At 37.4% G+C, this 12,297-nt stretch overlaps 1 protein-coding gene across 1 annotated transcript in view; it reads left to right on the forward strand.

Annotated features, from left to right (window-relative positions):
* Nucleotides 1-12,297, forward strand: part of DOCK3 (dedicator of cytokinesis 3) — a gene marked incomplete at its 5' end in the record, with an annotated part of 211,656 nt that overhangs the window by 77,584 nt on the left and 121,775 nt on the right. Inside the window, 3 exons of the mRNA XM_080625333.1 lie at nucleotides 1,353-1,437; nucleotides 6,850-6,891; nucleotides 8,814-8,968. Coding sequence (XP_080481459.1) covers nucleotides 1,353-1,437; nucleotides 6,850-6,891; nucleotides 8,814-8,968 — 282 coding nt within the window. The remainder of the gene's footprint in view (nucleotides 1-1,352; nucleotides 1,438-6,849; nucleotides 6,892-8,813; nucleotides 8,969-12,297) is intronic.

Genomic DNA, 12,297 nt, shown 5'->3' on the forward strand with positions numbered 1-12,297 from the left:
TGAGGTTCTTCATACAAACCGCGCGTCAAGGGCTTCATACAAACCATGCATCCTTCCATGCTGCTGTCTTAAGTTCATTGCTCAGAAAGACATACTGTGTTGCCTGGAGCCTTCTGTTTATCGCACCATTCAATTACTCTGCAGTAACTGAGAGGTTGTTTCCAACAAATTTTTTCATTTCCATCAGGAACAAGTTTGTGCAGAATGTTCCCTCTCTGATTACAAAATTAAATTGACTTTCTCTTTTCCTTTATGATCAGTGTCAGAGTGCAAAGGTGGTCCATGAGGGCACCTCTTCTGATTTTTTTTTCTTTAAGACTATAAAGTAGTTCAGTATAAAATATCTGTAAATTAAGTATCACAGTTACAGAAGATGAAAGCAGGAAAATGGTTCATTCAGCTGTTTTTTCAGTTTTATCCTGGATGTGTGTGTTTAGAATAGCTTTCTGTTATAATGCTCAGATCTACTTATGCCTCAGAACCTGAAGATCTACAGGGCAAAAGTTGGGTTTCGACACCTTTTAGATTGTCTTATTCTGCACTCTACAATTGTTACTTAATATTGTTAATAGTTGTTAATTTATTTCTGTGGATGCAAAATACCTTATGCTGCCTACTGCTCACATGCAGCTGTGACCTGAACTGCCTTCTTTACTGCAGAATCTTTTAATTAGTCACCCTCTTCACACTGGTATGCTTTTTTTGGTAAAATATTTTGGCTCAAATCAAATGTATAAGCTGTTATCTCAGTTCAAAGTAATTAAAAGAGGTTTTTTTTGTATGTGTGTGTTACAAATACAGATTGAAATTCTTGTAGATGTTGCAGTTATTGTATGTTATAAAAAAACCCAACTATTTATACAATAATGAAGTTGGGGTTTTAGTTGCATAAACACCAATGTCTGTTTGCACAGGGTTGCTAGTAGAACATTTTCATTATGTGTTGAAGGAACCTACTCAAGTAATGCAGCAGAAACCAGAGTAATACACATATATATATATACACACATATATATATACACACACACTTTATTTGCCTGTTGCATTTCCATGTATGAAATTAACTTGTTCTGGATTCTGCACCAATATATTGGCCAAAAGTTTTACCTCACATTAATTGCCACAGCTCCACTGAAGTCAGTGAACAAAAAGTAACAAGTTCATAGTGTATTTTTGGTATTTGCATTTGATTTTATTTAGAAGTATTAGCTGTTTAACAATCAATAATTGCAAAAAGATTTAAATAGTTTCATATTGCTTGTATCATTGCCCTCGAGTAAGCACATGTTATAGATAATAGTGAACACTCTAGTGTATTATAATTACCATTGTTCCTTCATTTTCTTTTGCAGACATTTGGGCCTAGATTTAGTTCCTCGGAAGGACTTTGAGGTTGTGGATTCAGATCAGATCAGTGTTTCAGATCTTTATAAAATGGTAAGAAATCTGTGGGAGGTGCCTTTGGGTTTTCACTTTGAGAGGGAAAGGAGGGGGAAAGTGTATTCTTTAATCTTTTTCTTGATTAGAACAATGTCATAGGGTGAATGTGTTTTTCATTTGCACCCCAGCCACCGGAACAGTCAGTGTCTCTATATCCAGAGTTTAGTAAGAATGAGCCAACTTTCTTTCAGAAATGGTCTGTGTATATGTATTATAATTTTAATTTACAAAGTAACATGGTATGAAAACTGGAAAAGGTAATTTTGAATGTTGTTTCTTCCTACAATTTTCTTGGGTTTAAAATCTATTGTTTCAGAAGCTGCAAAGGAAGTTCCAAAAAAGCCAAATCCATGACATACAGCTAATGGGAATCCCTTTAAACTTTTGCAGAGCAAAGTTAAGGTTGTTTTAGAAAATGTGGATTGTGCCAGTAATGACCTGTAAAGCTGTCGTGGTTTAAGCCCAGGCCGAAAATCAGAACCACGCAGTCCACTTCCCCCCCCCACCTTTCTTCCCTCCGCTTCTGGAGGGACAGGAAGGAGAATCAAAAGAATGCAACTCCCATGGGTTGAGATAAGAACAGTTTAATAACTCAGGTATAACACAAATCACTACTGCTACCACTAATAGTAATAATGATAAAGGAAATAACAAGGAAGAGAATACAACCGCTCACCAACCGGTACCTCGCCCCCACCCCGCAGTGCTCCAGCCCTTCTGGGTAACTCCCAGTTACATCCCCCGGCATGATGTGCTGTGGTATGGAATACCTCTTTGGCTAGTTTGGGTCAGGTGTCCTGTCCCTGCTTCCTCCTGGCTTCTCCTCCTCCCTGGCAGAGCATGAGACTCACAAAGTCCTTGGTCAGGGTAAACATTCTGACCAGTAACTGAAAACATTGGCTTTATCAGTATTATTCCCAGGCCGAAAATCAAAACCACAGCACTGCACTAGCTACTAAGAAGGAGAAAAAGTGACTGCTGCTGCTGAACCCAGGACAAAAGCCACTAATGCATTTTACAATTTAACTGCATTTGGATTCTGCTTCGTTAGTAAGACTATGTAGTACAGTTAACTTTGTTATGGGTAATGATATATGTGTAGATGGAGAAGCGGCATGGAATGTTCAGTGAAAAGTGAATGAAAACCTTTCCTGAGGAAAAAAAAAACCAACAACCAAGCAAACCAGCAGCTACTTTAATACAATTTCTTAGCTTAATGTCTTCGAGAGAAAATAGTGGTTTTTCTACATAAATATTCTTACAGTGTCCCTCTCTTCTAGTAAGCTTTTAATTTCCTATTTTAAAATGATTTCGGCTTTCAGCTACCTAAGATTAGAGAGTAACAGATCCATGCCTAGGTGGGGAGAGTTTGATATGCAAGATACGCTTCCTCTTAAAACAAAGTCATGTTTTCTAAACATGCTGTTTCTGATTTGGATTCTTTGCACCATGTAACAATGGATTTCATGGAAAGGAGTTAAAGTTGTTACCTTAGAAATATTGAAGTTCATCATTCTGTAGTATTGCTAATGTTTGTTCCTGATTTGCCATAGTCCGAGGTGAGTTTGGTGTGATTATAGCAGAGTTTTCCTTCAAATATAGTATCGAAATAACTCGGTACAAAATTCAATTAGTAATGACTCAGAGAATGCAAGGCAAGCTGCTAATAGGATTGCTTTATTACTCTGTTTCATTCTGCAGGGTTCTTTTACTCTGAATACCTGGAGTACAGCAGAAAGCTAATGAATTGTCAGAATAGTCTGATTATGTCACTCGTCTTAGTCCTGAAGAAAATGTGCACAGCACAGTTTGCTGCTCAGTGCTGTGCTGGTATCAGGACATGACCATTAGTCAGTTCATGCTTGTCTCTTGCTTTGGTTTGTAGATTCAAGAAGACACTGCTGTCTTATCGTATCTAGTTCATAGCTAGAAGGCAATTTCAGGAATGAAAATAGCTGAAAACCTGTTACCTTTTTAACTTAAATTGGTCAGGAATTGACATAGGGGAATATGAGTGGGTGTTTTGTTGTTCTGGGGGGTTTGGTGTGGGTTCTGTTGTTTCCCAAAAAGTTGGGGAGAGAATCCTCCTTTTTCCTGGCAAAATACTGAGCAGTTTCTCAAATGAGCAACAAGGTTGTAAAATAATCTTGCTGGAGTAGTTGGGAGAGCCCAATTAGTCTCTCTTGTTTGCAGGATTGTAGAATGTTAAATGTAACTTAGAAAACAGTCTCATATTAGCAGAACAATGGCTGAGATGACACATAAGGCTTTCCTATCTGTGACAGCCAGTTCAGGCATTTTATAGAGTCATTAGACTCAGAATTACTTTCCTTGGTAAATTTAAAATAATTTTCAAAATTTGAGCACCATTTTCAGCTCTCAGTTTTATTGCTGAGTATATTTGTGACTCCTGTATGACTGCTGTATTCATCTCTGTCAGAACTGCTGTGCTTTGAGGCCTTGTAGCTCCTGTTTCTCCAGGTTATTCATGGTGAAGCTAAATACTATTGGCTTCAGGTTGCACAACATTTGTCAGAAATCATTGCTTTACTCCTGAAGGAAACCAGATTGCCCTTTCCCTGGGACAGTGTTTGTGATTTAAGCTAATATGATGGAACACGTTTTTATAATTTACATTACTTTTGAAATTGTGGGAAAATACGTTCTCAGAATCCTGCCACAGAACTCAGTTGCCACTAGACTGAAGCTGTCATTTAGCAGCACAAGTCCAGCAGAATGTCAGAAAAACTTGGGTGGCACTTTTTAGTGAAGGGGTTTACAAGACCCAAATGTTTGAGACATTTGCAAAAATCAGAAATGTTGAAACCTGGTGATCAAATATGTTTGGCTTTTCTCTAAATTTATTGATTTGTGTATGTGTCTTCAGGGTGAATTAAAAAGGTGTGTGTAAGACACAACTACTGGCTGTTACTGCTGGCTGTTAGCCATTACTTTCAACTATCTGAAAAACACCACCAAGAGTTCCTAATAAATAGCCAAGTTTAGAGTTAATGCTGCCATCACCTCATAACTGCTTATTCTTTATTTAAGCGGAAAATGAGATTGGTAAGAGCGCACAGTTATAAAAATTGAAAATAGAGACTTCAGTTGCCCAGAACTCTGCTAGAAAAGGAAACTGACTGGACACAAACTGTGCAGGAACCTCATGAAATCTGTCAGTTGTTTGTTTGTCTAATGAAGACTGGGGGAGGACAAATCTGTGTACATTTGGTTCTAACCCCTAGTAAGAAGATGTTGGTTGAGAAAATGGAGATAGAAAGTGATTTGTTTGAGACTGACTTAGTAATGATAGGACTCGTTCACTTTCCAAATATCATTAGGAAACGAAAAAGGAACAACAGTTATGAGAAGCAAGTCTGATGGGGGGAGGAAAGAAGTAGGTAGGGTTGATAGTTCTTTCAGTAAATCCAGAACATAGCCCCAGTATACTCTCTAACAGGCCAAGTTGGATAAATTAAGAATTCTTCATTGCCTTCAGTCACTAGAGTAAGATAACCAAGAACAAGGATAGAAGAAGTATAGAAAAGTATAATGGAATAGCATAAATGAGTAAATAGAACAGTTAGAAAGGCAATGCACAAATTAAGATATAACAAGCAAATATTGGCAATTGTATCAAGATACAGTTTTTGTTTTTTTAAACAAACAGGTAGTAATTGGGAAACTAAATAGAAGTTTTTATACTGAGGGAATCTTGCACAAGGTGCAAGAAAATAACATGGCACTTAAGATGCTTTTTGCCTCCCTCAAGCTCTAGTAAGTGGGTAAAGTCACTAACAATACCTGTGGAAAAGGGAAAGGAGTCACAACTGTGTGTGTGGAAGTTCATACAGTAGTTATTGGTTCCAGGGCATTTAGAACTATGTACGTATTCCATTTAGAATGTCTAGAGAAGCCATATCAGACATGTTAGTGGCAATCATTGGAAAGAAGGGTAAGGTTCCAGAATGCTGGCACAGGGCAGGAGTACTTTACAACTTTAAAAAAGGTGATGGAAAAGGAGGAGCCAGTGAGCATTCTCTTCCTGTAAAAAAAAAAATGCTGGAACAGAAAAACAGTTATTTGCAAGAAGGAAATGAGTAATAGTGACTGAACTTGTTAAGAATAAGCAGTTTTAATTTGAAAGTTCCAGTTCACTTCCAGAACTTAAAGGTGTCTAGTGGATACAGAGAAGGCAGCCTTTCTCATAGATAGGCATCCCATTTGCTGATTTACAGTCAACTGGGTCTTCCCCAGTTAGTCAGGACTGCTGGTAAATGATAGAAAGTGACTTGATGAGCACTTCTGGCAGCTCCCTCAGTACCCTGGTATCTTCTTGATGTAGTCTCATTAGAAAGATTATCTTTCCTTTTGTGTTAAAAAGTCTTGTTTTGGTTCTGTGTGAAGAACAGTGACATAGTTTGAAAAAAGTATTACCAAATACCTTTTGTGGGCTGTCTTTGGCTCTTATCTGTTTTGAAGCTATGGGGTTATCAACAGATTGTGCTTGTCCTGTTACAGAGTGTATATGTTTGGTCAGAGTAAGATGTTTGGTATGTAATAAAAGGAGGCAAATGAAGAGAATGGCTTGTAACACGTGGTAGTGTTAATGTCAATATTCCAGTTTAAAATGCTGATGTTAAGATGAATGTGTGTGGAAAAGGCATAGCAGAATCATTAATGATATGGTTGTTAAAGCTCTCTGAAACCTTTTCAATTTAGATTAGTATTTAAATCCCCCCTCGGAGATTAAATGGGTTCAGTGAGTCTGGCAGTCCATTTGCTGATTATAACATCTTCTGGCATGAAAGACTTTAAATACAGCATCATCCTCTGAGTTCCGTTTTGGAGATGTAGCTCTTTATTTTAATACTTCTTTACAGGTGTTGGTCAGCTGAAAGTGTAGAAAAGTCTTTAACCATTTATCAGAATTTAATTTTCTGATCAGAGCAATAAGTTTAAGGAAAGTCTAAAATCCATATTAGTGTTTTGAACAAATGCACCTTTTCATAGACAACATACCAGTAGGTGAAGATTAGTACTGAGGTGTTTCCCCATTTAGCAAGAGAATACATAAATTCTACAGTATAGGGTGATAGACTTTTCAGAAAGAAATGCTATTACAGTGTTGGAAATTCTGTCTAGCCTATGACAGCCATTTACTTTAAAAGCTAATTTACTACCTGTAAATTCAAGTAGTTAGGCTAAGAAATGGCTTAACTGGGAAAAGCCTTTAGGAAAGCTAGTGGTCTTGTTCGTGATAATACACTGTGAAAAAAGGCTGTGAAAATCCGGTCATAATCTTGAACAGTCACTTTTTTAAATGACTATTCTAATGCTGCACAAATATAATGTAAGTATTTCTTACTTTCAAAAAGGTTTAAATGTTACTATTTTGTATTTCCACAGCATTTGTCAAGTAGACACAGTGTCCAGCAGAGCACATCACAGGTAAACATCATCTACATACAGACTTTTGTTGTCTTTAAGTTACTGGTACTGTACATAAATGTATGATGGAGATCATTGGGTAAGTCCCTACCCATAGAATACTTCCTCAGAAGATCCCCAGGTAATGGACTAAAGTCCTTCTTCAGCTTTTCTTTAGATCTCTCTTCTTTAGCTCTAACTGTTCTTAAAAGATAACTTTTGTAGTGATATCAGAAGCCTCTCTCTGCATATGTGAGTTGTCTTTCCACCTGCTAACACATGGTTTACTAGGCTTCTGTTCCACATATCCTTTTTGTAGTAATGTAATCCATTCCTGGTCATGGAATCTGGATCTAATCTTTTCAAGGTACCTGTTCTTTCATGGGTACCTGTCTTGAAAGGATGAGGATTTACTTGGATTTAATTTAAAATCCAGAACAAAATTCAATTTAAGCTTTATTTTTAAAGCTAGTACAAATCTAGTTTTCAAGTCTGAAAACTTCAACATTTTCTTTGTTAGTGCATACCTGTCTGTGCACTCGGAGCCTAGTGAGTTTAGGATATTCCTGCAACCTGTTTATTAAGATCAGCATAGAAAGGATATAAAGGGCTATACATATTGAAGGATAAACTTATTTCTAATTATGCTTCTTTCTCTTATCTGTACCCCAATTTTCACTGTTACAAAAAGGTCTCAATATGCGGAGTCAAAATATAAACCTTTCTGCTATCCTTCCAGTACCTAACAGGGCCAACAAGAAAGCTGGAGATGGGCTTTTTACAAGGGCATGTAGGGACAGGACAAAGGGGAATGACTTTAACGTGACAGAGGAGAGATTTAGACATTGGGAAGAAATTCTTCACTGTGAGGGTGCTGAAGCGCTGGCACAGGTTGCCCAGAGAATCTGTGGCTGCCCCATCCCTGGCAGTGTTCAAGGCCAGGTTGAATGGGGCTTGGAACAACCTGCTGTAGTGTCAGGTGTCCCTGCCTTCCCTGGCAGGGGGTTGGAACACAGATGATCTTTAAAGTGCCTTCCAACCCAAGCTGTTCTGTGATTCTCTTTGACTTTATTGATTGCTCATGTTATCTACCATTGTTAAGATTTTTTTTTTTTTTTGTTATACCTGCAGGACATATTAGCCTATAAAGCCTGGCTATAAATCATAGAATTGTGGAACTGTTTAGTTTGAGAAGACCTTTAAGATCATTGAGTTCAACCATTACCCAAGCACTGCCAAGTCCACCACTAAACCATGTCTCTAAGTGCCACGTCTGCATGTCTGTTAAGTGTGTCCACAGATGATGAGTGAACCACGTCCCCGGGCAGTCTGTTCCAATGTTTGACAACCCTTTTAGTGAAGAAATTTTTCCTAATATCCAGTCTAAATCTAGTGCAACTTGAGGCCATTTCCTCTTCTCCTATCACTGGTGCAGCCTCACCAGTGCAAGTATGGGGGGGAGAATCACTTCCCTAGTCTAGCTGGCCCCGTAAGTGACCTCCATAAATGAATTATAGTTGCTGCAAAGAAATAAGGTAACAAATGTTATTCTTAAAAATGCTTTGAAGTCCATCTGTTTTAAATGGAAATCATCAAGAACCACCCTACCACCACGTTATAATAGTTTGTTGTCAGTACCAGAATCAAGACAATATTTGAGAAATAGATGCAGTTGGTTTACTTGATAAAAATGGATTTCAAATGTATGAATCATTTATCTCTTATTTAATTGGTTATCATGGTTTCTCAAACTATTCAAGTTAAAAGTGGGGAAAAACGGGACAAAAACTTAAATCTAGCATGCATCTCTGAGGCAGGATATATTGAGATTAAAGTTTTATGTGATGGAGAAAGTACTGCAGAATCTCAGTTAAAATTATCACGTTGGTCACGTGTCCTTTATTACTGAAGAATTAAAAGTCACTGTTATTGTTTTTAATCAGGTGGATACAATTCGTCAGCGTCACGGGGAAGCTTGTCGTATGCCAGTGCCTCATCACTTCTTCCTCAGTCTAAAGAGCTTCACCTACAATACAATTGGAGAAGACACAGATGTCTTTTTTTCTCTGTACGATGTTCGAGAAGGCAAGCAGATCAGGTAGGACTGTATCAAGTAATTAAAAAGCTTACTAGGTAAAAGATTATGAGCAAAGCAAATAGATTGGAGAGAAACATACGAGCTGTTCTTGTGACACAACTGAAAGGACAAAGCTGATTAATCATAAATTGACAGCCCTGCATTGCATGCTTGAGAACATCAGTAATACTGATCATTGCCTATGACATTTTGTGCTTACATATAAGCAAAGTGTTAAAGCCACAGAATAGTTGAACTGTGTTCAGGTTTCTGACTTTGCCTCCACATATTACTGAAGGTTTTAGTGTTTAGTAGCTGCGTTTTTAGGGCTGTGGTTTAAGAAATACCAGTAATGGCAGGACTATGGTGTATGACTGTTTTGAAAAGGGGGCTGCTGTTTGGGTGCTGAATTGAGGTTCTTTAATGCTCAATCCACTCCTTGCCTTGCAGGCATGTTACAGTGTGGCTTGTTTTATTACTCTTGCTTGCTATATCAATATAAAGTGAACTATTCATATTCATCCCTGTGTCTAGGCTGGACAACTGTGCTACTCAGGACATTGGGGTAGTTGTTACTAATGTTAGCAAATAAGATATGTGCTGTATTTTTCCTTTACAAGTATGTGTTTTGAAAACAGAATATGTGAAGAGTACTGCAGCATATCCCCTGTGTCTCAGAAATTAAGTAGGTGTATCTTAGGCTAAAATGTAGCTCGATCTAAACTACACCATGTTTGTGAGTTTTTTGAGAGGTTGATTAAGGCATGTCCTGAGAGTTGGCACAGACCATGTTTGCCACTACTGTGGTCAAAACTGTCCTAGTTTTTTAGCAAATTAGATTTAGATTTGTTCTAAACAGAGGAAAGAGACCCAAAGTGTTCTTTCCTCTTTTTGAAAAAACATTATTGTGTGAAGAATGTTCATCCAAGAAGTTCAGAGTAGAGTGATAACAGTTTTGTAGCCATCCAGAATACATCCCACTAAAAAAGTGATCTGTATTAGAAAGCTCTAATGACTTGACTGCAGCTTATAAATACATGTCTGCCACCATTTAGTTAGGCAACTTAAAGATCATTTTGCAGAAAATGGCAAGAATGCTTAAGCTGGTACTACATCATGTTTATTTCACCCCCACGAGGTGAGAAATGCTTGTTTTGATGTAGTTAGGAGGACATGCCTCTAATTCCCCTCTTGAGAGAATTAACAAAAAATAGCTGTTAAGAGGGAAAGGTGAAAATGGAAAAACAAAACAAAAAATATGCACAATTAATGAGTTCATACCCCAAAGCAGTAAAATATCAAATTCTTTAGATGAAGAAACCTGCAGGGAAGGGGAAGGGACAAGCTGCTCCCCTGACTATGAAAGGTCTCAGAAATTGCCTCAAAAGGAGATGAATTTTCTTGGGCTGCAGTTTGCATAGTATGTAAACATTGAGTGGGAAAGCCTCAAGAAGGGGGTTTGCCAATGATTAAAAGAAGAAAATAATAGTTATAATGAGAAAAAGCAAGAGAATGGTTCAGACATATTTAAATATCTATAATAATGTTTTGATGTGCAAACAGTTGTTATTACTTAGCTCTTCATCAGTGATCTGACTCAGTGAGAACAGCATAATTTTACATTTTCTTATATCCTGAAGAGTGGTGGAGAAGAAATGTGTAATGAGGCTGAGCTCTGGTTTAGTGAAGGAACTTGAAGCCAGAAAACAGACAAACACACAGCTGCAAATTTAGAATAATGTTTTCATATCTACTTTAAAAGATTAAGTTGCTTTCCTCTCAGGAGACAGTACATTAAGGTAAAAAACAAGCAAAGCTTCTGCACGCTGCATTCTAAATGAAAAAGACAAATTGAGTTTTCTGAAATGGTTTCAAGGTTGATAAATTCCTTGCCCAGACAGTTCACATTGGAGGTTGACTGGCTTTCAGTGTTACTGCTTTGGACATAGCATAGATGAAAAACCTCATGGAACCTGCTTGTTGCAATAGTTATTTCCTAGTTAGATTAAGTGAAGAACTGGTGAAAGCTCCAGTGTCTTTGAAGAGCTGAAGTAATAACATATACCAGTTATGGATTAGCAATCAGAAGGCTGGAGCAGGAGCTGAAATGCAGTTTGAGATATATTCCCAGGTTCTGAATACAAATATGGAACTGTACTGTGTTTAATGGTTTGTGCTGTCTGGAAATGAGAAGCAGCCAAAAGATGACAGTGGGGAAATATGGATAGCAAGAATAAGAATGTTGGTGTTGGAGGGGTAAAACGTAGAGGTAAAAACTGAGGAAAAGTGACTTAATTTTTATTCTTGGCAGAATTATAAAAAGTAAATAGAACTAGATGGATGAATGTCTGCGTCAAAACTTTGCTTCAGTCCACAACGGAAACAACCTGTCAATCAGAGTATGAGTTAATGGCTCATACGAAAAGAGATAGAAATCTTTTATTTGTATGTTTTAAAGTATTTGGCCTTTTTTTTGGTGCAAAAATTGTCATATATTCTTACTTACAGAAAGCATTAGTGTAGCAACAAAATCTTTCCTCCTAAACTTGAATACTTCTGTTTCTTTGCCGTGTGGAAGTTAGCAGAAAATAATGAGAATATTAACCTAGTTTTGATTACAGTCAATGGGGAGTACAGCCCCAAGTGTGAGAAGTACCTTGGGATGAATGAACATGAAATGATAAGAGTTGATAGTAACTAGAAAAGGAAAGAAAGATAATGCTAATGTACAGATGGTGAACTTCAGTAAGGCAGATGTCAATAAACATCACAAAAAGATAGGTAAACTGATACAGAGGAAAGAAATCTTAGAGTTGTCGCTTTCTTAATGATATTGAAGAGTACAAAAGCAAATTGTTTCAATATGAAGGAAATTGTATATATGGGATCATCAGGAAGTCTGTATCACGTAGTCTTTGGTGAAATGGAGCCTGGAAGGAAATATAAAAAAGGAGAAACTAATGAAATTGCACAAGCAAGGATGGGAAGAGACAGAAAATTGTAGGAAAAAAAATGCAATTACCGAAGGACATCAAGGAGAAAAAAAGAATAATTCTATAATGCTTTACCAGCAAGTATATATTTTTTACAAAATCATGAAATAACTGAAGAGATTAAAGGGGACATTAAGCTATCAGCAGATGTTACCAAGATAACCGGAGTATTTAATAGCTGTTTTGCCTCAGTCTCCCTAAGGTCAGCTGCAGTCAGATGACAAATGCAAAAAGTTCTGGAACAAATAAACTATTAGCAGTGAGAAGCTAACCAGATGATAAGTACAAGTCAACAGAGATTTGTCAAGCACGAGTCACATCAGAGCCAGCTCATTTGGTTCTGCTATATGGGAATGC

The sequence above is a fragment of the Psittacula echo genome (genome assembly GCF_963264785.1).
Source record: "Psittacula echo genome assembly, chromosome: 9".
Lineage (NCBI taxonomy): Eukaryota > Metazoa > Chordata > Aves > Psittaciformes > Psittacidae > Psittacula > Psittacula echo.